We start from the raw sequence: 25,334 nt of genomic DNA on the forward strand, positions 1-25,334 counted from the left end.
GGCTGTAAAGTTTATCCCTAGGAAAATCTGCTGTAGCATGGGCCTCTGTTTTAGAAAGCTATCTTCCATTTTGAGTTTTCCTTCTATGAGAGACTCCCTTGCTAAAGAATTTTGATCACATATGTAATTAATTTAATGTCCTGTTTTTACCTTTGTTTATGTGAGTGTGTTTTCCCCTTCTCTGCATTATTTCCCCTGTTTTCTAATTCCTTTATCATTTTTCTCAGACGTGTATAACATTAGCTGCTTCCAGTTGCATTTTCACTTATGAGCCTGTGATTTCATAATGGAGAGAGAAAGAATCTCTCTCTACTTAGGAGAACAATTTAGGAAATTCACCTTATCTGCTCAGTTGCTTTAAAAATTTATCTGAATGGTTATAAAATCAGCAGCATATGAGAGCTTTTCTACATCAAAAGTGATTAGTTTCTCATTTATATACTTCCCTTTTATGACATATTGTTTGATATATAGCTCTTAAGTGACAGGTAAACCCATTAGAAATCACCCTTGCTATTGAGAGCGCACTACTGTATGATATATCCTTAAAGTAAAGGCTTTGAAAGAGTCCCTTCATATCTTGGAAGGGATACTAAGATCTTTTTCAAGGTTTTAGCCTGCTTGAATTTTGCTTGCCATCCAAAAAGAGGTTTAAATCTTCTGTACTTGTGTGAGTTGCAAGTAATTATCAGTATTATAATTCAGATGGAACATCTGGAGTGGAGGGAAACTGGTCTAACTCTAAAATTTCTCATGCAATACTAACTTGATGTATGTCATCATATGAGTTAGAATATGAGTTAGAGGCAGAATTTGGCCACAGAATCCTTCCCTCTCCCTGCACCAGTTTAATGTCTGACTTGTCTACGATCAAATACACTGTGGACAGAATTAGCAGCAGTAGTAGTATCATTTAACAACTGACTGCAAGAAAAGGCTTGTTAGAGAAAAGGCCTTACATCAAATAGGTTTTGCTAAAGTGACTTCAGTTCTGGATCTGCTCAAAGAATGATGGTGTTAAAGTGTGATCATAGTCTAATGAATCCAGGGACACTGGGTAACGGTTTGAAGGTGATTCAGATATGGAGGTCCTCTCTTTCATTGCTCCCTGTCAAGAAGAATATTCTCCTTTCAAGCAGAAATGTTTAATGTCTTTCACAACTCTTGATAATCATTAGGGTAAACTTCAGATAAGTTGTCATATGTGACAAGTCATCTCATCTAATGCACATATTCAGAAAACACATAGAAACATCTGAGCCAAAACAGAGGTGAAAGAAAGAACTTGTGAAGCAGGGCAGTGCAAGTCCCAGGGGATCTTCTCTACCAGTAGGAAACTACATAGTGTGACAGGTAATAAAATTTCATGCTGTAGAGGTGACAGGTGCAAAGCTAATGCACAACAGTGTGTCATTCTAGTAATTATTCCTCAACGCAAGCATGGACTTCTTCCTGAATTAGCATTTATAGATTCACAGCCCAGTAGTAGAGCAGGACACTTATAACAGCAAATAATAAAGAGGACAGAATATTATGAAATTCCTCCTATATTTGAAAACAGAGTAATTGTTGGAGAGAAATGAAAACTGTGGTCTATTATTGAGGCATATGTTAACATTTAAAAAAAAATACTTGGAGACGGACTTCTGTTTACAAGAGAACTCCAGCCTCCAGGAGCCAAAATACTCATTTAAATGACTTTCAACCTCCTTAATATCTAGATCATATATAGGAATTGGGTTCCCAAGTCACTGAGAAATTTTTGAGGATTGAAATTTTACTGTTAATACCGTAGAAGAAAATAATTAAAACTAATAAAGGCAGTAGATACAGAAAGATCAAAGAAAGGGTGAATGATGAAGATGAGCCACTGTGTTAACAATATGAATCATTTAGAAAACTGGTTATTAGTATATTATTACTACAGCCAAGTATGAATTGACATATATAGGACTAAAGAATGTAAGTAAAATTTACAGGATGGAGGATTATATCTTGAGAAGTAAAGATTTAGGAGAAGATTTGAGAATCATAGCTAGTAATCTGCTAAATACAAGTTCTAGCATATTTATAAAGAGCTAAGTCTCCTGTAAAATTAGAAGGTTATTTTTGACCTTACCTTTGTATTCCCAGGACAAGAAAACAACAGTATATTGTATAGAATTCAGAGGAGAACCGTTAAATTTTTTAAGTGGTTGAAAGGTGGACCTATACTCCAACTGTATCAGAACTCATGCTGTTTAGTTCAACAAAGATATTCTTACAAGATGACTTGATTACATTCCAATAATATTGAGCTACCTGGATAATAAACTTTGAATAAAGTTTCTATTTCAGCAGCAATGGCTAGATATTAAAGTTAGACTAATTCCAACTGTAAATAAAGCACAATTTGAACAGTGAAAGTAATTGTCATTAGAAAATTATATCAAATGCTTTGATAGATACTCATTTGAAAGCAAGATTGGATATTTATTTAAATTTGATCTACAGTTCAAACAGAAGCAAGTTCAGGGAAGTTCCCAGACTGTATTAAATACCAAATCAGACAAATTAACAAAATATTTTTCCTGGTCACAAATAATCTCTTAACTCTTACTTCAGAGGAATTATACTAATGGACAACGTGTAGTAGAAGCACAAACGCAGAAGACCATTACCAGCAGAGATAACACAGCAACAGTGACCTATAAAGACAGAATGCCAGTCAGAGCTCTGGCTATTTTAATATGTGATGCTCAAATGAATTTTAAACTTTCTGGAAATTTCAACAAGATGCTTTTGATTTCCTTACCTTTTTGTAATTCGTTGTGTCATTTAGAAACGTCTGTAGTTTCAGTCTGCCTTCTTGGAGAACATTGTGAGAATGAGACTACTCTTAGAGTTTAGAACCTTGCTGGAGAAAGTTCTTGATTTTTGAGACTGCTGTCCGTAAGGTTGATGAGTAAACCAGAAGCTGGGGTCACTTATGAAATCTGAAAGTCTTTTGTATGTCACTTCCTGACACAATGACCCTATTTTGAAAAACAAAGACTGACTTTGTTCTCTGGCAACAAATAGAAGAACAAACGAGGGACTGAAGCCATTTTAGGAAAACTGTCAGAAAGAAATGGACATCTAAACTTATAACCTGAATAGTTATAGCATTTTTCCATGACTTTCAAACAACATTAGTATGCATCTGATCTGACAGACCCTTTCTGTGAGGACCTATGAGGAGAAACCAGGCATGGATTTACAGGGTCATAAAGAGGATTTTAGATTTCATGTTAGCAGTGTCCGTGTGCATGCGTAACAGTATAATAATAGTGCAGCCACACTTCACCCAGTCTTCTCACATTCCTCAGTCAGACAGGATCCGTGTGTGCCCAGAAGTGATCTTTGAAATGATAGACTGCAGCTGCTATGTGCAAGATCAGCTGAGCCTGGGCTGGGGACCTGGGAGGGAGGTTGACTTTGTTACTGTTAACAATCCAGCCAGCTGAAAAGAAGAAATGGCTTAAGGGTTGCGCAGTGATGATTCATGATCTGGTCCATTTCAATCTTGAACATCTTATTTTAGTTTTTTTAAGAGAGACATTTGTAACTCTTTGTGTCAAATGAAGATTTTTTTTACATTTTACATTTAATTTTCATACATTTAAGAGTATAAAAACATAGATGTCGACTTATTTCATATTTCTGTTACAAAGGACGCTATCTAAAAGTTACTTCTTCCCAGTGAAACTGACTTGGAAGAAGTACATGTAAAAGGAAATTCTGTCTTCATGAAATAGGAATTCATAGCAAAGCATTAATTGTTTTAAATAAGGTCCTGATAGCAGTAACATTCTCAGTTTTGGTCATTTTTTCTAATCCTGCCTCTTGGAGCAGGGTAGCTGGGTATGAAGCTTCTCATGAATGAAGTGGCATCTTTATTGACTATGGAGATATAAAATTAGGATAAATACAGACGTTTCCCCCTTGTAGTCAAGAAGGTGACATTTAGTACGCCCTGAGACCCATTTCCCAAATAAGAAGCTAGAAAGTATGAGTAAAAATGTTTCAGTGGGGCCCATCTCCAAATATTTTCCCATTATCTGTGGTCCTCCTTCCAAAATGTCAAGGTGTTTAACACGTCATTTTGCTTTGTCTGGAAGTCAAGACTAAAGTTTCTTCATAGACTCTGCAAGGAAAGATGAACTGCGCGTTGTTGGCATGCCCAGTCCTAAGCCTAAATCCTTCCATAACTTCACTCTTCATCCTTATGAGAAGCCTGTCCAAACTATAACAGAAGGGTGTTCCCGTGCACTCCCTTTCTTTCCCGTTGGCCGGCCCTGCAGAGAGGAAGCATTTCCCATGATGATTTTGAATATTCAGAGCCACCAAGGGGGACACAGCTGGGCACAGAGCATCCCTTTCACCCCAGGAGCCTCTCTCCTTCCTTGGCTCTTTATTATACCCCTTCTGCTTCCTTTGCCCTCAGGAAGCCAGATGTTTTTAAAGAAGAAGGGACACAGAGCTTCCAGAACACTGCGGAGACAGGCCTACCAGATTGGTGAGCACTGTTTTTAAAACACTTGGGACGTTGAGGCACATGCATGCTCACAGGCAGGCTCGACTAGGTGTCTGTCAGTGCAGAGCTTGGAGCACGGATTCTACCGATGCTTGCCATACAGAAGCAAATGGTGTTTTATTCTGTCCATTAAATAACACTGCCTTGTCAGTTAAGTTCTTATGCACCAGTGCACTGTAGACGTACATGGCTCCACAACGTTGATAAAATTAAAATTCTGTTAATACGAAGAATGTTTACATTACTCATCAGTAGCGGCAAGCATCTTTATCCTTCAAGGCTTTTCCCTTCTAAAGATAAAGCAAATTAGGAAGAAACCTGCTTGAAGGTAGTATCAGAGTACAACTCCAGGGAAGTCATTGTTATGACTTTACAGTCATACCTGCATACTTGTATTTCCATTACTGTGCTGATCATCTCTAAAGCAGGCCAACTGGAATGTTCAGGACACCTCTTAAACTATCCACCATGCTTTTTTTCCAAAATACATGTACAATTACATACTAGGTCTTATTTAGGGGGATGGCTTAATAATACGGATTAATTTACAGAACTTATCTCCTATTACAGACAGGCCCAATGGGCAGGAGTGAGAACAGAGGGCGAGTAAATCACCTATCATTTTCTCCATTAACAAACAGAAAAATTCATTTCTACGGTTTGATTCTTGTAATAATTAGAAATAGACAGAAAAGTAATGAAAAACCTGTAGAAGGCTAGTACCTGAAACTTTAGTCATGTGAGGTTCCTCACTGAGGTTAATGGGACAATTTTTCTAACAAAAGGTTGGAGGATTGAGTTATAGCTTAACGTTCACTTCGTATACTGGAAAAACAAGTTTCTGTACTCATTACTGAATCAATCTGCCATATCCTTAGCCTTCAAAAGACTTGTTCTTTTTTAGCAATTAGTTGTTCATGCTGAAGCCAGGTTGTCATTAATCTAGGTTTTCCTCATTAAATTGACTAAAGAGATCAACCCACTAGAATGTTATGCTATACTCTACATATCCCAAAAAGCTTAACTACAATTAGCTTACAAGAACCTGCAGTCTTTAAAACGTTTTAGATTAATGTGAAGAACACAATATAGACTGTCCAATTTATCAGAAATGGCTTAGAAGGTGGAATTAACTTGGTGATCAGCAAGTGATCAACTTGGAATAACTCATACAAGTCAGTTCACATGTCATTTCTAACAGCCTAAACCTAGACGACACATTAAATGAGCCTTTGGGCTCTTCTAAGCAGTGCTGGGGCAAGCATCAACAAAAACCAGCCCCTAGCAGGAGAAAATGCAACGGGTATTTTCTTACATTAAAAACATCTTTGTGCTTAAAGGAATAGAGTCCAGTATTGTAGAGACAAATGAAGTTCTAGTTCCTTCCATTGACTAACAGCTGTCAAAAAATTGACTTGCTGGTCCCAAACAACGTAAGTTTCTCTTTCTGTTAATTCTCTTTGCTTATTTCTAATAAACTGTACTTTACTCTTCTTGGAGAATTTGTATTATGTTTTAGTAAAGAAAAATTGATGTCATATTTCATTTGACGTTTTCTAAAAAATAACTATTTGTTTTAAGACATAACTGGTGACAGGGAATTTTAAAAGGCATTTTTATATTGCCTGTGACCTGTGGCTTCCAAGTCATTTTTCTTCTGGAGAAAGACATTCTCCCAAGTGACTACGTTATGATTCTGTAAAAGGTGGAGCTTTACAGAGAAAACCTTCATTTTGAGGCACAGCCTTTAGGGACTGCATTTGTACCTGTCCTAGGGATATCCACACTGTAGTTCAATACCACTTACACCAGTTTACAGGGGAATGAATTTACTTAAAATTCACTCTAAATTTATTTAAAATTTTCTCTTGCTTAAAATTGAAGCTAAAGCAAAATGAAAAGATAAGAAATTCTGTGATAACAATACCAAGTCACCACATGTAAGATTTTGTAATACTGTTTGCTTTACATAAGCAACTGGCACTAATTACATCAATCATAATGTTTTACTTTCAATTATGTCAGTATAAGACAATTCTCATATTTCATGAGTGCTCTGAAAGAAATAACTGCAGAACCATGTTTACCCTTCAGATTCACCAGTGCACTGTCATCTTTACTGATGAGCAATGTCTTTGGCATTGATTATTGTATTGTGTGGTGTAATTTTCAGTCGTGTTATTTCAACCCAGCTACAACTGTTGAATACTTTCCACTCCAAGAGTGAAAACTTCCTAGTGAATCCATATAGATTCACTTCCTTCATAAGAAGGAAGATAAAATAGAAGCTATTATCTTTACCAATGCAATTACATCCAACTTCTTGGAAAAACTAGTGGGTTTCTGGTAAGTATTGGGATAGGTTCATTGTCCTCACCAGTAAAATAGCCAGAGATAATTTATTAATTAATGGAAACCAGCTGTTCTCAGGCTTCTTCTTTAATGGACACAGACTAGCCTGGATTTAGAGTGGATAAAGTGCTCACAGGTTCGTACAATGGCACAGTGCCTGAAGACAACTATTATCAAAGCTTTGGTCCTGTTCTTTCAGCATTGATGAAAAAAATCACTACAGTTCACAAGCAAATGCTTGCAGATTAACGTACACAAGCAGTAGAGAAGAATGTGATGCAGAACCCAACCATCAACAATGTAATGCCTTCATGTAGAATGTGCTCCATAGTACATAAGCACCTGGCTTCTACAACATGGGACCTTTTCCTGTTGCACTCCCATGGCTATCTCTTTTTCTTACCTCTCTAGTCTTTTGTTATTCTGGCATATATAGGAGCGGAAGTCATCTGAAACAGTTCATGAAAACAGTGGATACCATGATACAGACAAAAAGTTGAAGCCATTAGGCAGATCTTATGGTAACTTCAGCAAAAGAGTTGAAGACCTCTAATCAAAGTCTTTGAGTTCATAAATGTAACATGAAAAAGAATACTCTGCAAAATGGCATTCTTATTTGCAGCAGCATCAATTAAAGGAGCAGCAAAAATTAACAAAGACAGATTCTTTTATGTTGCTATCAGATTCTTTTATGTTGCTATCAGATAGACAAAACTTACACAGGCACATTGAACAAGCCAGAAGCTACTGTAATTATTCCAGCTTTCCTCACAAGCTGGCCTATATTCTTAGGGAACTCACATTGCATCTGTTCAAAGTCATCCAGGGAAATACCACAGAAGGTAGAGGGAAGAAACATTATGAGAACATGATGAAATACACTGGAGAATTTTGAAACAAATACAGTTTCAGAAGAGTGCCCATATGTTCCTACAGACGTCATCAAAATCAGATCTTCTTCTGCTTTAGAAAACCATACTAGTCGAAACACAGAATTCCTATTACATTCAAATATTCATTCATTGAATTACATTCATTGAAATACATTCAATGAATAACATTCAATAGTACACTCTACAGAAGGTGTGTTTTAGTTGGTTAAACCTAATAGGGCATGTATTCTCTCTTCTGCATCCTGCAAATTACTGATATGCAAAATAGTCCTCTTGGCCATGAGGTGAGAAGTGGGTGACAGACTTTGTCTTTATGCCTAGCTGCATTTATCTATTCATTTTGAAATCTGTCACCTCAACTGAATGAGCACAAGAAGAAAAATGAGAGTTAATCATAAAGGATCAAATCCATATCCCATCTTTCCTCAAACAGAAATGTCATTGAACTTGATGAGATCTCTGTCTGAGAACAGTAAGTACAGTCTCTTGTGTTTTTGATGAAAGTTTTACTTTGGTAAATTCTTGGTTGTTTTGGAGATGTTTCTTCTTTTTTTTCTGATGTAGAACTAGAAGCTTGATTTGGATCTTTGCATACAAGAGGATTTTCTAGCAGGTCCTTGCACCTTAGTTACATCTTTTCTTCTTCTGGGAGATCTGTTTAGCAGAAAAGAGACCTCATAAAACACAAAATTAGCACAGAGCACTGTTCCCAGTTTGTGTGGGCATGGCCAGAATGGGCTAAACTCGAGGCACCCAAGACGGCACCAGCCTTTTGAAGTTTACAGTCAACTGTTGTAGTTTAGAGGAGCAGCTGGTCTACTTTGATCTTTAGTGTGATCGGTGTAGGATCACTTCAGTTTTCGCTGTGTGTCCAGGAATCTGTAGCTCCTCTGAATCTCTGAGGAATCATGTCTGAAGGGGTGATTATTTCAGCATATAACTGAAATACTTGAGATGCTTTCAAACGAAGTAAAACAATAGGCAAGAAAGGTTACCCAGCTCTGCGTTTGTACTCACAACAGACACTTTTGCATGCAGTTGGTGCATTATGGTGCATGCATATCTTTCGTATCTGTGTCCAGTATATCTGTAAAGCATGCAGGTTTAAGGTGCTAATTGTGATCGTTTGCATGCACAAATTTTGCAAGTACAGGTTTAGAGAAGACCTGGGTTTATAAAAGCCTGGGCTGATGCATAGAAGAGTACAACAATCACGAGCGTTTCTGTTAGTCACCCAACAGTAATAGCTGTCTATGGCAATGAACAACAAGGATGGAAAATGACTGTCAGGTAATGAGGTTAATTTGAATGAATGAGACTACTGTGGCAAAGAACTTGGTGGAAATGGTCCTGGAAATTAAGAATGAACTGTGGATTTTGTACTGCGACAATGGCTTGATAAGTCAGTCCTAACTAAATGTTACAGTTCCATTTTACAGGGATCCTGCAGATCACCATTTGTTGTTATTTGTTTTCTAAATTAAATTATAAAACTGAGCAGTTTAATTGCATGTATCAAACTGCTGGTGTTAAGGGTTGTATCACAGAAAAGGCTGACAGATTTATAATTAATGGCAGTGAAGCACAACAATAGGATCAACAGAAGTGAATTAACAGACGTTGATTTCTATTTGAAAGAGAAAATTACACTGTAATTTAGGGTACTTCAAAATGGCACTTAAAACATAGAGAATCCTTTGGTCTTGACTGTATAGTAGCTATTTCTTTTGAAAGAGATAAAGGAAAAAAATCTTCTACATGGCTGATGTCTATTTTAATGAGGCTTGCATCATTTTCTTGTTCAAGCTCTGAAGCTCCTGTGCGTCTATTCAGTTCAAAGACAGCTCAGTAATCAAGTGCTGCATAACAGTTTTCCACAAACTAGCTTTGATAATCAGAATTCTTCATGAATCCAGAAGGTGCTCATATTCTGGTCTGCTGCCATCCTGCAAGCCCTCTCTTCAAATTAATGAAATCAAGTGGCATGTCAACTGCAATGCCATGCATCTGCGTACCGGATTCTACGCATACAACAGATACCTTTCAACCAATTTCCAGATTGTGCTGCTCATTCTGTTCCATAAAACTGAATAAAGAGGGTCAGGAAATTGAGGTAGTAAAGTAGACACTCTGTTTATCAGACAGGTAAAATTAGCAGAGAATATAAAGGTATACTTAAAAGTACATGGACTCTTTATGCAAAGCATTGTGTCTGCGGCTTCAAAAATGTATGTACAATACACATAATATTTGTGCAGACACAATCTGCTGTAGATGGGGATTTCTGCTGTTGAGGGAAAGTTTGGATTTGTGCTTACTTACCTATATGAATAGTTTTATAAACTGTATCTAATCCTTACAGAACAAATTTTCTTAGTTGTATTTACAGGAGATGGTAGATGCTCTGAAACGTAGAGTATAAATTTTTTAATCAATTGCAGCATGTTAGAAAAGCTCACTCCCTTCTTGTGCACAATGTCACTCTGACTTTGAAAATCACCAAATGAAACAGAATAGTTTTGCCATCTGGAAATGAGACTTCCCATCAAAATCTACTTTACATTGATTAAGGTATTCACCATTATATTTGAGCACCTGTTAGAGTTCCGTCCCTGAAGGAAAAGAAATCCAAGAATAGCACTTTCCCAAGACATTTTAAAGGATTTATCGTAGTAAATTAGATCATTAGTCTAGCTAATCCAGTATCCTGCCCCTAGTAATGGTCAGGGCTTCAGAATATAGCTTCTGATTTGTACCTGCACAGACAGTGAGTGTTATTTCTCAGCTTCGTGGTGATTTGTCACAGGCCTTTTAGAACAATCTTGTCCTGTTATGCTCAGATGCCAAAGTTATTTTGTCTATTCTTTCAGAAGTTAATAGTCTTATATTACTTATTCCCTTTCCATGTCAATCCAAAGGAGAAGCTGCTCGTTGTTATGCAACAAATGAAACGAGAAGTATTATCTTGTTATTTGATTATATCAAATATCTGTTAATCTGCAATTTGAATGATAACTCTCTGCAGTAAATCCACTCAAGGCAAGGAAAATGTTTGCTGCCATGTTGATTGAAGATTACAGCAGGTGACTCCTGTAAGGAGTTTTTTGTGTTAATTGCAGAGTCATGGAACTACCAGCCTCAAGTAGGATAGAAATAGAAAGTTAGACAGACCTGAGTGAGCAAATAAGGCAAAAAGTGAGAAGCCTTTTGCAAAGGCAGGGGAGAGAATTCTGTAAATAACTCCTTTCTTCAGAATAAAACTAGCATAATCATTCAGTTTATTACAATAAAATGTCTATCACATCTTTCATTTTGGAATAATTCAATACATTTTGCAACTGTGTAAAGATGACACGCAGTGCTATTGGTTAGATAAAGGTTTTGTGGTAGACTTTTTAAATGCCATGCATTATACCGATGGTAAAGAAAGGGATATATTATACAGGTCATTCTACTGGAAATGCTAAAAAAAATGCACCAAGTCCAGTAATCTTCAACTATTTACACAACATGTAATAGAAAAACTATATGATCAACTACTCCAGGGGTATGTTACTCTCATAAACAAAGGTGTGAACTGAGTCCTCACCTGGTTTGAGTTTGGGCTTATTTGGGGTTTGGGATTTTTTTTCTTTTGTTAAGTAATTTTATATATCAACACTCGTATATGTATTCCGTATGTAAGTAGGAGCACTTCCATTCTGTTCACCGTTAACAGTTAAATATAGACTCATTTGCTTTTTACTGTTTCTTCCATTATTCTCAAACCATAACCAAAAGCAAGCACACTTCATAATCCAGAATTAGGATTTCCCCAGACAGGTGGTCTTGCTACCTATGAATAACTTTTAAATAATTAAGCAAGATAAAATGAAACAGCCTGGAGCATGCTCCAGATAAGGTCCTCAGCTGCATCACAACCAAATGAGAAAAATATACCGAAAGCAGTCTTAGCCTAGTCGTAGTGGCGTGAGCGTCTGACTGTCATCGAGCTTCAGGAAGGCCTATATCGACCTGTGTAACGGATACGTATTCCTTGCTGCATTCCAGTCTGCACCCTCATTGGCAAGGATTAAGGAATACTTAGATCTTGAGAAACTCTTCCTATTACAAACTCTATAATAATCTTAAGAAGTATTTTATTACTTACAGATTACTACTTAGACAATCAATGTGAAACAGTTGGTTCTGAAAAAGACATTGACAGTAGACAAAACCAGACTTGCTTCTTTGCTCTTGCCTTCAACAACTAGTGAAGACTTGTGCTGGTTTTTGGATAAAATGATCCTGAGATTTCAGAAGGGGCAGCTGAGAAAATGTCTCTGTTTCCTAAAGAACAAAGGAGATGGTTTTGCTTGAGTCCATATGTTTTATATTTTCTCCCAAAGAAAACAGAGTTCAGCCATTCATCATAGGCCATTTAGAGTATCCGAGATACCCAGTACCCTAAACAAAAGTCATGGAGGCATGCCACAATATCTGTAGCCACTGTTCCCTTTAAAAAAACGGTATTGTATAATTTTATCTGATGGATTACAGCCTACTCTGTGGCACCAGCAATCTCCCCTTCTTTCTGCTGTAGTTTGTTGACTCCCTCTTGCAAAGGAATATGACCCTAAAGAGGGGATGTAACCCAACACAAATAAAAAAGTTTTGCAGGATGCCAAAGAAGATGCTGCATTAGTCACTGGCCATGGTGGAGAAAGGGTCTTCAGTGTTTCTGCTGTAAGGCATAACCAGGGTAGAGGACACTTGAGGGCTCTCTGGTGAGGAGATGAGGAGTGTGCAGGGTTGCATGCACTTTTGAGATACCTACTCAGCAAGGGAGCGCAGTCTTTCTTGTGTCACACAACTTCTAGTGCACACAGCACCACGTGATGCTAACTGCTGCTTGTATTTCACTAAATCGTGGGCAAAGACAGGAAGCTCAGAGGAAAGGATTTTTCTTTCTGAGACCTTTTGAAACACACAGTTTCTGTTAGTCTCTGAAAGGTCAACCAGGACTTGCATAGTATTTCTGATTTTCCTGTTTCCAGTTTGAATCCAAAAATAACTGCAGTGATTCAGTCTGGTAGTGAAATATTGCCAAAGTTCCCGAAGGACAGCCCACATGCCATTTGCAGCCTGTAAAGCCTTGATAACCCATAATGCCACTTTGTAGTTGTAGGGTGGCATTTAGCTGAGGTGCTGTATTCTGGGTGAAGTCCTTTATACAGCCACTAGCATTACAGTTCAATTCGTCCAATTGCATTCTAAGAAGGGACAGCCTCCTGTGAGAAACTTTCAGGATCACTAAAGTAAGAACATACTGTTGAAGGAACATTACATCCAGTTGTAGCAATGGGTCTGCTTCTGGTCGTTTCACAAATGTTAAATGCAAATTACGCATTTAATATATTGGAAATTCTTTTGAATTCCTTTAGTCTTGTGTAAGTTGTATTAACTGTGTTTCTCCACTGCATGCCTTGAAGGTCTGTATTAGCGTCAATACTGCTGTTAGATAGCTAATGCCCACTTCAAAGTTTAGATCTTAAAAAAAGAGTTAAGAGACCAAAACTGAAATATACTCAGCTTCTATCCTTCACCTTTGCAGTTAGACTCTTTCTGTGCAGTACAAACACCACAGCTCCCCTTACACTGTTTCTCGTAAGGTAGATGCTTAACCAGTATTTTTCAAGATGAAGTGGATGTACAGATAGCTTTGCTGCAGAGCCCTCTAATGGAGAAGATAAACATAGGATTTACTCCCACTTTTCACTGATGCAAGTTTGCAGTGCAGCCTTACCCCCATTTTTGCACGTGTCGAATACACTAGACAGGTAATACTGCAGCCTGCTTCGTGGCCAGGAATTGTCATGTGTCAGATCCCTTTATATAGCCCTGTCAGTTCATCTAAATCATAATTTGTATTGCTACCTACTGTGCAAATTACATACTTTTAGGCACTTGTATTAGTGTTTTTCAGTCCTAACCCAAAATACCCCACTGTTCCTGTTGCAAAGCTTAGACTGAAAGGTGCCAAACAGTGTGGTGTTCACTTAATGCAATCGCAGTTCTTGACTTGAATAGAGCAGTGTGGAGTCTTAAGAAGGAAAAGATCTTGTATTATCCTAGACTGTACTCTTTCTTCAAATACGTGTGTGTATATGCATCTGTATGTGTGCACACAGACACTTACTTACACTACAACTTGTAATAGTTCCATGCCGCTAATCTGCTTGCCTGTTCTTTTCTGTAGCCCAGATGATTTACTGAATGCACTGAACGAGGGTATCAGCCGTGCTGATGTGATCATTACATCAGGAGGTGTATCTATGGGGGAAAAGGTATGCTATATTTAAGTATGACTTGCTATAATGTATGTATGAATTTCAAGCCAGAGTCTGTCATCAGAGCTTCTGTCTTTGTATCCATGTTTATTAAAAAGGGATCTTACCTTTTTTGGAACGCTTAAATGTGAATTAAGAGAATAGTCTTCAATGCTGTCCTCATTGCCTTTGTTCTTACTACTGTACTATAGTAGACACAGTATAATAGGGAAGACTTTAATTCTTGAAGTGAGTGATTTACAAATGTGTTTTTATTTAAGGAATGATTTGTGTACTTATGATGAGAAAGGTGCTTGGTTAATAGCACATGAAGGCAACAGACTTATTTTTATTCTTAGAGCAGGTAAAATCTAGATAGAATAAATCTACTTTGAAAGTACTTTGAAAAGCAACCCGAGTATATAAATAGCTCTTTCTTACTCAGCAGATCTGTTTCCTGAATATGCCAAAGCTCTATCTATTACAAAAATAGTTTTATCACATTTTGCACCTGATAATCCTACAGAGGCAATACATATGAGACACAGTGAGCTGATATATTTGCCTTTTGAATCATTAACAGAATTGTTGATTGAGTTCCTGTTGGTAATCCCTGTGCCAAAACCATCAAAGAAAATAGGGATACACAGATGCTGGTGGGGCGTAGATGAACCTGCAGGACATTTATTAATCATGACTTATGCGAAGGAAAACTCAGATTACTTTTTGATCCCAGGCTGAATCTGTGAGTTTGGCAGGTAAAAGAAACATCTCTCCTTTTATAACTAACAGATACTAAAGACAGTCATTAGGAGATGGCAGACATGAGTGCTGGTTTTGTCACTTTTCTGAGTAGAAATCATATTGTTGGATACATCATGAAAATGGGTAACTAGTTAAACCACTGCCGATTACTTTCAATCCCATTATTGTCCTCAGTATTCCTAGAAAAATAATGAAGGACCAGTGCTGGCCTTTAAATTGGGAGCGTGGCAACACAGTGCAGACACAGGAACACTAGGACGTGACTGGACTGCTGAAGGGTCTTACAGGCATTTACGCCTTCCGGCTAATTTCTCTCTGGTCTGAATTTGAGGCAACAGCATGAAGTCAATAGGCTCTATATTCCACTGGTGGAATTCCTCTGATACTAGCTTTCAGCTGTTTTAATGAAATAACTGTGAACCTCAGGAAAGTAAATAGAAAGTAAGAATGGGGTTAATGCAATCAATAATTGAGAATTCATGCCTGGCTGAAAAAAGCTGCTGCTTTCCAGGTATTTGAAAACAACAAACAAAACAAAACAAAAGGAGAGAGAGAGAGATGGGAAAACTTCAAGAGCGCTTCAGATTTAGTGCTTCCGAAGTCTCATTTCACAGATGACTGTTATGTCCTGTGTCTTTAATCTCGCTAAACACAACAGACAGGATACTACATCTTTGAGCACCGCAATTTTCAATAAAGACTAAACAAGTAATTAAATTTGTTTCAATAACTGCATTGATTGCATTTATGCAAAATCATTTAATTTGAACTAACGCACAAACCACCCACAGCTTTTCCTTTCTAAGGACTGTTAAACCCGACCACTGTGAATTAGACCATGTCCCCAAGAAATTACGATAATTACAGTATCCTGGAAAACTATGATTTCTACAGTATTGATTTCAAAAGTACTAGGAGATCTCTAAATCTACTGTTAGACAGCTTCCATGGTAGAAGTTAAATAACTTGATGATTTTAAGTTTTAACTTAGAACCATAAAAGCTTTTTTCCATCTTTGACCTAGAGAATGTTTTAGTAGTAGGTATTTGTGGGGTCCTCTAAGATTCTGATGCTGCAGCTGACTTTTAAGTAAATATGTTACTATGTCCTCGTGGAGTCAGGTTTGGCACCTAAGATGAGTCTGTTCTTCACCTATTCTTTTTGAAAATACTTTCTTTCAAATACTGGAAATTCCCCACTGGACTGTAGCACTTTTGGCACATGAAAAGTCTTTCATCTTCACTTGGTATTAATTAATTGCTTTGAATGCTTAGATGATGTAAGCCACTTTGATGTTACTTAATTGATTTTCTTTTTTGAATTTAAACAGGACTATCTTAAACAGGTGCTGGATATTGATCTTCATGCACAGATTCACTTTGGCAGAGTTTTTATGAAACCAGGGTAAGAAATCTTTCTACTTAGGCAGCATAGATGGAAGCTGTATTGGGCCAAATATCCTACATAAGTGCTTCAGTAGATTTCAGTTTTCCAAACATACTGTAAAGCACATGGTAGATATATATGGGAAAAGAAGCAAAATCAGTCCTATTCAGATTAGTCATCATCTTTATGGGTGAAATTAACTGGAACAGAGAGATTACTGTTTACCAGTAAGAGGTATTTCTCTTATAACTGTTGGAAATCAGGTTTGGGGACATGATATAAACATGGCCAGAGTCTTCACTGTGATCACAGAGCTCAGAAACTGACATTGTTATGAAATAACCAGGAAATATAATGTCATTTAAGTGCTGGTTTGCTTAACGAGCATCTCATTTCACTTCAAAATTTGCATAAGTCATATTCCTACAAACAAGCAATTTCTTGAGAGAGGTGGAATGACAGCTAATTTACAAAGTTTTCTCTGATTGGCATATTGAGCATAGTAATTTTAAAGTAAATGCAGTCCTTTATGTGTTTAGTTTGCCTCAGAAAACTGTTTCAGCATTGCTTCATTTGCTGTAGCACTTCTAATTAATGAGTCAGAAAATGAAAACTACGTGTATTGAAAATAGAGAGTTCCCCTTCACAGTACAGTAGCCGAAAGATGTCTACAGCTCTGCCTCGCTAGCCATGGAGTGCAGTTTGTTTGCAGGCTGGTTTGGCACAGCCCGGTAACACGCAGCCAAGTGCAGCTTTGAGGAGCGATTCCCTCTAGCCCATAACAGTTGCCAGGGAGCAGAACAGAAAGTGAGTGTTTGCTGTGAAAACAGACAAATACTTTTACTGTCTCTGCATACAATCCAGTAAAGAACTGCATGTGGGTTTGGTGCTTGTGCTACTACTACCACCGTCTCCCTTCCATCAAAGGAACAAGTGAGCTGAAAGCATGTTTCTTCCTGCGCTGGATGTAGCCCAGGCACGGAAGCTGCTCACTGCTTCTGTCATACTGCTACAACCCACGTGGGGAAGTCCCAAAAGTGGGATCTGCACTCCAGCCTCTGCTGCTGACAAGAATGGATAACCTGATTTAGAGAATTCAGAATATTAAATTCTGGTTCCAGCTTATCTGAAAGCAAACGTAATTCTTTCTTCTGCTGATCCCTCTGTAGACTTGTGGCAATCAACTTTTAAGAACTATCTAGAAAAGCTTTAAGAAATCTTATTTCCCCCAAACATCCAGTTTCATTTTATGCTGTAAGAAAGATATTTCTTACTGCTACCAAAACATTTGGTCATCTAATCTTACTGAGAATGTAAGCACTCTCATTTTTATTGGCTGTAGTGCAATAGCAAATATTGTGCCTTAATTTTTATTAATCCTGTCTTGATAGGCCTTAGATATGAATTTTGATTACTATATTGGGAAAAATTCCCATTAGAAAGTTCCAAGAGTGAAGCTAGAATTTGCTTTATATTGCTGTATTTTGATGTGCTCTGTGACTGCAGAGTGATGCCCAGGATTTACCATTCCTCCACTTGATCTGAAAGTTGCTGAGTTAATGTAAGGTTGTATCTTGTCTAGCAGCACTACCAGAAGAAAGTACTGGAAGACTTTACCAATGATGGTGTTGAAATCTCATATGAGAACTCAAGAGTTTCCAGTAAATAGGAATTAGATTTTTTTGTACCTCAGTTTGTGCGCTGGTTATAAGATTTAGAGGTCTGGCACATAGTTCCCATTATGTTAGAGAAATTTTAAAACAGAAACTTCCAACACCAACTTCTGCTAGTAAAATAGGATATTGATTAGTCCTAGCAGATATGGAACTAGGTGGTAACGACCAAAGTGTGGCAAATCTCCACTGTTGCTGCTGGTCTGCAACTATCATCTGCTGACCAAGTGATAGTTGTAGCTCAAGATGAAGCCAAGGAACTCAGACTCCTATGAAGTACCATTTCTAATCTTTAAAAGGATATTAACATAGGTATATAGAAAACTTTTTTTAATGGATGAGTCCCTTTTCTTTGCCAGACACATTCCTCAGCCGTCGCGTTACTGTCCTATTTGTCTAACTGTAATAGCCCTGATAACAAGTCACTAAAGATCACTCAGGAGCCGCTCTGAAACGCAGAGAGAGCTCTCTCCTGACAGACCTAGGTCTCACCTGACTGCAGCTCTCTGCCTGTGCATCTGGATTTGTTCCTCTGCAGACTAGCCAGCATTGGCTGCTCTGAAATACTGCTGCATTGTCACTGCCACTGTAGACAATGGAGTAAGGGAAGTCAGAGTCACTAATGTTACAAAAAATTTGGAGAGCCTTATATGAAAAACAAATATAGCTCCATAACTGCGTAATTTCAGTATTGCTTTGTTAACTGGCTTCTAGCGTGAAGACAGGATTTAGATTTTTGATTACTAGTACATCTACTCTTCGATGTTTCCTCACCAGAAGAAGAATCATCTAGTTAAGACTTCATAGCTGAATACCAAGAAAAACTAATTGTTCTGCCATCACAAAGAAGGGATTATACCCCCAGTATGGAATAAGCAGCAGATGCTAATGAAGTGCTAAGAAAGAGAGAGATCCTGTTTTGTTTTCCTTTCCAAATGTTTTAAATAATAACATAATAATGTTCAGTGTCCTGGTTTGAGGAACTAGACACTGAGTCTAGTGCAGATATTAAATACCTTTCCTTTTCCGTAGCCTGCCAACAACTTTTGCAACTCTGGATATTGATGGTGTAAGAAAAATAATCTTTGCCCTCCCAGGTAAGATGTTTTGTGGATTACTTTTGTTGCTGTGCATAGATGACATGAAACAGACATGAAACAGAACAGTGACGTTTCACAGCACCTATGTCCGGTGTTGGCATCCCTAAGGAAGGTACCTGTAAGGTTTTCCCAGAAATTTCCATAAGAGACAGACTTACAGTGATATACTAAGGAGTTCTTTCCTATTCCTGTCCTCAGAATTTGCCAGTGTACAGGCCTTATGATTTCTTCCATCCAACAATTTCCTCGGGTTTTATAAGTGGTACTATACAGGGCTGGTTTTTTCCACTTTCACAGTAAATATTCTGTGCATGTAAGTCAGTGCATCCACTCTGAAGTATTCAAAATGAAGACAACAACAAGGGAATGCCAAGGAACGCATCACAGATTATTTTTTTTATCAATCATGATCATACCGTGGAACCAAAAGAGGGCAGCATCACTTCACCTCCTGCAGGCTGCGTAACCATGGGAAATCACTGTCTTGAGAATAAACACTCCCTTAGAGATCTGGCTACAAATCTCTATTCCTAAATCAGGAGGAATTTATTTTATTCTTATTGCTCTGGCTTTGCATGGATTTCTGACTACACAAGGAATCATGTTCTTGATAAGCTGACGGTTTTCAGATGTAAATCTAGTCCTTTTTTTCTTTGTTTTAGTTGCTGCAGTACATTCTCTTCCAAGGGAGAGATCAATGGAGCATCTGTCTGATCATAGTATTTATTTTAGAACTGTCATGTAGAGAAGTCCAGATGTGTAAGACAAGTGGTGTTTGACAGATGTTGGTCATACACCTCTTCCGTGAGTCAACAGAAAACACGCAAATCAGTAGAATTCTCCTCAGAATTTGTACTAAAGCATTTTGACACTCTGTTAGGGAATTGAAAGTTATTTTTCCATAGATCTTGGAAACCTTAATCATGAATCAAGAGCCCTATCATCTAGGATCTATACTTGTGCACAACAAACCCTGCCCTGGCTCCAGACGAATCTAGGTGTAAGACAAAAGGCATCAGAGGAACAGAAGCAAATGGGGCCTGAGGTCAGAGCAGGATTTCAGCACACCAGCAGGCAGAGACTGTAGCTTTCAACAGGTATACTTGCCACATGCCACTCCAATCTTGAAAGAAACGTTTCCTGTACACAGCATGAATAGCTCTTTAGAATCCTTTAGAATGCAATTGCTATAAAAACATAAGATTTCAGCATTTCACGGTGTAAATCAAGAGGGAGTCACCACCCAGCTGTTCTTTGTCCTACAGGCAACCCTGTGTCAGCTGTTGTCACCTGTAACCTCTTTGTTGTTCCCGCACTGAGGAAAATGCAGGGTATCCTGGATCCTCGGCCCACCATCATCAAAGCCAGGGTAAGAAGCTTGTCCTCTATTTTAAAATTCTCTCAAGATGTTGAAGCGCAGCACTTCGGGCTCTGAAGGGCTGTCTTGTTTGGGGAATCTGAGCCCTAGACTAATTCTGGCAAGTTGAAGGAAGTTCACACAAAACAGAGGTACATTCTTGATCTCTGTTAATGGTAATATTCAGTCCCACAGTTTCTAAGAGTTAGATGGACATCTAATGGAGCAAGATACATGGAGGCAGAAGCAGCCATTTGCCAGGCTGGCAGGAAGGACCTTTCCTGTTTAAAAAAAGCATTTGTTTTAACCTGTGGTAAAAAAATGCAGAGTAATCTGGGAATACCTAAAGAGTTTGATATTTCTGTATCAGCAATAGAAAATACAAATTTAGAGCCTTTCTGGAGGAAGTAACCCACATGTAACCCATATAAGTAACCCACATGACCCCCACCCTAAGCAATATAAACCCCTTAAACTATTCATTTCACTCTTATAAGAAATAACAGATGTTGTAAGTCTGTTTAATATCGATTCGAGTCATGTTATTATAACGTATTATTCTTCTATTTTTGATTCAAATAAAGTACCAAGCAGCACGTTAGCTTTTATAGTTTTCCTAGTGTTCTTGGCTATGCACTTTTCTCTTACTGCTTATCTCGTGTCTCTCTTTCACGCTTCCTCAGGCATCTAGCTTTTTCTTTATCTCACAACTAAAATATTTTAAAACAGAGAGCAATTTGTAATGACCCTCACTTTCGCATGAATTTTCCAATGTGTTCCGTTAAATGCCATTGTGAGCCATCCCCTGTATGTGTTTTCATTTCAAAGATTGGCCATTTTCCTTTTGTCAGAGCTAGCAGGATTTTGAATATGAATAAAATTTTTATCTTTATGCAGTGTAATCCAGAGCCCAGAAACAATAAAGCTTTTTTCCAGAGAAATACTATCTTTAAACTTCCAGTAAAAGGACAGCTTTGGAATATTCCACTTAATATGTGTAGACTCCATCATACACTTTGATATTATAATCACAGTTGTATTTCCCTTAAATACCGCAGTCTTTACCTTCTACAGCTTTTGATCTTGCGCTAGACACCATCTGACCTCAAAATGCAAGTTTTTAAAAAGATTGCTTTTAAGGAAAAACAACTGAGCAGATGATTCCGTTATCTTACACAGTGCAATCTGAATGCATGACATCCTTTCTTTGCTCCCTCTACAGTTATCATGTGATGTCAAATTGGACCCCCGCCCAGAATATCATCGGTGCATACTGACTTGGCATCACCAAGAACCACTACCTTGGGCACAGAGTACAGGTTAGTGCCAAGTCACTCGGACTGACAGACGCACTCACGCGCGTCCTTGCCTTCCTGCATAGATGTCTAAAAACAACCAAGCGTGTGCACACGTTTTTTCATATAACCTTCCTTATGCAGATGGATTTGCTAACATACTAGTGGACATGCATACATGTACATTAGTATAAAATTCAGTTGTGATATGACTTACCAACTTCACTATTAAAACTTCCTTTATTTGAATAACCTGCCTTTGTACACACACACACACACAAAAGACACTTGTGTGCTTGCATACGTGCACACCTTCCTTTTTAGAAACATCCACCCATGCTTACCTGCACTCACAGCCACATTTGCTTACTTTTGCTCTTGTGCATTTACTAAACAAACACAAGTTGGGGCATAGGTAGGAACAACACAAATAAAAGAAGTGTGATTCTAGCTGAACTGGAAAAGTAGAAGAGATAGCAAAGCCTGTATATGTTCTCTTAAAGAAGACTAAAATTTTAATTAGTCGTGTTTGACACCTAGGGATACTTCTGGATTCTCAGCTGCAGTTGAGGTACATACTATATTTGAATACGTTTTTAGCTGTAGACTGCTAGAAGACCATTTCTGATAGTTTCTCAAGAGATTCAGGTCCCGAAACAACTAATCGTCTTTTTGCTACATCCAAATTGTTCAATACAAAGCACTATATACACGTCTCCACAGAGAAAACATTAGCTCAAATGCATCTTACTGTTTACTCAGAGAAAGTTCTTACCATTGACTCCCAAGATCACACAGCCTCTGACATATTTCCAGGTGTGAATCAAGGTGTTGCTTACATCTATACTGCTGTATTTGGTTTAACTCTGTTTTGTTGTGCACCACTTCTTTCCTTACTCAAGCAGACTGTCTGGAATGATTTCTCTGTCAATCTGGAAGTTTGAAAAGCGAGAAGCTAAAGGGTGGGACTTTTTATCGCATTTTCATTTTTTGTCAGTACTAGCAATATGATACTCTTCATCTTCAGGATATGTTGTGAAACTCAGTGTCCCAAAGAAGCCCATTCTTTTGAGGTGGTGTATGTTATGGGTTTATGCAGCCAGCCACCATAACAGGGTCCGACCCGAGGTTCCTGCTGAAAAATGTAAAGTCTGAGTGAAGGTTTCCAATTCCTCTTTTATTAGTTCTTAGATTACAGCTCGAGCTGGGTGCGTCTGGAGAGGGACCCATACCCCAGATCGCGCCCTCCAATTATACCCGTAGCAGCCAGCACCCGATCCCCAAGTCCAATCACTTAATTCTGGTTGGCGGTCTCTTGATTTCTTATTTGTTTTCTTTGTCGCTGGGCTGGCCTTCTTCTGAAGTTACCTCATTCTCTTGGAATTGTTTCCTTGGTCCTTCTTCATTTTGCTCGCATCTGACAAATTCAGTGAGTTCTATGTTAGCAGCATTAGGTTTTATCAAAAAGTTTGCCTTCCATCAGCTCTGGTGACCTAAGACTTGAACTACTTTAGCTACTAGTGCTAAGCTACTAATGCTAAACAAGACTATTCAGAGAGAAGAATACAATTAATCAAACTTATTCTATAACAGTATATTAAAAACATTCTAAACTGTGCCCGTTTTAGTCTTTGTACAGTCAGAATTAGGTATACAAACTGAAAAATAAGGTAATTTTGATAGGATTAGAAATTCCAACAGAAAAGCACTTTACTATGACAAGATATGAGGTGCAGATAATGTGGAAGGCTGGATAGAAAAGCAAGCAGTAAAGGCAATGAGAGTTTTGAGAGCCAGAACGATGAGAGGCTGACTAATTCTCTGTAGAGTTCTCTGTTTCCGTCCACCTTGGAACAGCGAGATCCCAGCTCTATGAATAAGTTACCAATATGAACATCTTTGTAAGAACAGCTCGTGTTTCCCACGTGGTGCGTTGCAGCATTTGAAACTAACTGAAAACTTACTGAAATTTTTCTCTCGCTCTCCTGTAGGGAATCAGATGAGCAGTCGTCTGATGAGTATGCGCAGTGCCAATGGACTGTTGATGCTACCTCCAAAGACAGAGCAGTATGTGGAGCTTCACAAGGGGGAGGTGGTGGATGTCATGGTCATTGGAAGGCTATGATGTCACCAGCAAGAGCGAAGCTTTGATGCATGTCCACATATCATTGACTGTATCCTGTAATATGCAACGGCACAGCTAGTTTTTCTGATTTGGATAAAAGTTGATCAGTATAGTCAACATCTTGAATTATATTTCAAATGGAATTTAAATACATACCTTTTAAAAGAAAAATCTTTAAAACAAATCTTAACAAAGAAATTTATTCTGATTATATCAAAGCAACTTTTTCCTTTCCTTGCAATTGCTTTGTGTGTTCAATGCTAGTTCTAATAGCGGTAGCTTTTAGTAGACAGCAGTAGGTGCCTGCAGAACTTGTGTTTTTTCTCATCTTTAAGATACAACTACTTATGCTCTTAAAACAAGGCTGTCTGCTTATTTATACTAGCGTAGACAACACTTGGATTTCCCTTATTAGTATGCTTCATAACCGCTTCACAGAGAGCTTCTGCTTGTTCTTTATCTTGTATCTCGTGTTGATGTGCACAGTGCCAAAAGCAGAGTGGCTGCACTGGGAACCCAATGAAGCCCCGAGGTTTTCTCACCTCGCTGTGCATTCAGGGATCTCTCTTGTCCCGGCAGCCACCCAGCTCAGTACTCTTGGGCAGTAACTGGATACCTTTTATTTCAACAAACAAAAAAATTGCTTCCTTAAGTGCTGACAGCCTTTTTAACCAATACATTTAAAAATGTACAGAACTAAAAACTAAAAAAAATCAAAGACTGATCTTGTACAGATATTAGTGTTACCAGCATTCGTGTGGAAATTAAATGAGCAAAGAAATAAAACTAATGTTAAACAACTCTGTACCATAACATTTTCTGTAATGATATTGAAACTTAAATGAATAAAAAAAATCCTCAATCATTATTTAAAATTTCACCTGTTTAGCCTTGTTGTTTGAACCAAAATAGACAGGGGTTTAAAAGGGTATTTGGGGTGGGGGAAGAGAACATGAAGGAAGGGAAAACAGTATATGGAATCTAGGGCCTTCCCTCATGTACAATATCACGAGCGAACTGAAAATGCAGAGTGAGCTCCCTCGTGCTTATCTCCCAAGGCACAAAATGGAAGCGGCATTTGGGGGGTTTTACAATTGGACTAGTCAAAGCTGGAGAATACTTTTTTTTTCCCCACCTAAATTACATAGCAGTTGCAAACAGCCCTTGTGCTGCACTGTGTGTTAGTTTCATAGAGCATTCTTTTTTTTTTCCATGCGAGTCTGTTTCTGATACTGGGACCAGATGACGTATTTTGGTAATTTTACATTTCATCTGGGATTAAGACCATAGCAGTGCCCTACAACACCTTGCTGCTTGGAGTTGATGGGTAAAATGCTATCCCAGCAACTCCATTCATGAAGCTGGAACATTTGTCTATAGCATTTTTTTGAAGACTTAATCAGGGAGGACACAGAAAACTGGCCCTAAGTCCTGCCTGCCACAGCAGACCAGAGCTGTAGTTCTGTGATAACCGCAGAGGGAACCCCTGAGGCTGGTTTTAAACCCAAACTCTTTCTTTACTATG

At 38.1% G+C, this 25,334-nt stretch overlaps 1 protein-coding gene across 24 annotated transcripts in view; it reads left to right on the plus strand.

The window, feature by feature from the left end:
- GPHN (gephyrin) overlaps positions 1 to 24,664 on the plus strand; it is a 301,374-nt gene extending 276,710 nt beyond the window's left edge. For 13 of the 24 annotated variants that reach the window (XM_063331826.1, XM_063331830.1, XM_063331833.1 and 10 more), the window contains 6 exons: positions 14,039 to 14,126; positions 16,204 to 16,277; positions 18,965 to 19,029; positions 20,298 to 20,401; positions 21,612 to 21,708; positions 23,676 to 24,664. In XM_063331826.1, the coding sequence (XP_063187896.1) occupies positions 14,039 to 14,126; positions 16,204 to 16,277; positions 18,965 to 19,029; positions 20,298 to 20,401; positions 21,612 to 21,708; positions 23,676 to 23,809 (562 nt within the window). In that variant the 3' untranslated portion in view covers positions 23,810 to 24,664. Of the gene's footprint in view, positions 1 to 4,465; positions 4,538 to 14,038; positions 14,127 to 16,203; positions 16,278 to 18,964; positions 19,030 to 20,297; positions 20,402 to 21,611; positions 21,709 to 23,675 lie in introns of all 24 variants that reach the window. The other 11 variants (XM_063331823.1, XM_063331825.1, XM_063331827.1 and 8 more) reach the window with 1 other exon arrangement.
- The last annotated feature ends 670 nt before the right edge of the window (positions 24,665 to 25,334 follow it).

This window comes from Chroicocephalus ridibundus, chromosome 4 (genome assembly GCF_963924245.1).
Source record: "Chroicocephalus ridibundus chromosome 4, bChrRid1.1, whole genome shotgun sequence".
In the NCBI taxonomy this organism is placed as follows: Eukaryota; Metazoa; Chordata; class Aves; order Charadriiformes; family Laridae; genus Chroicocephalus; species Chroicocephalus ridibundus.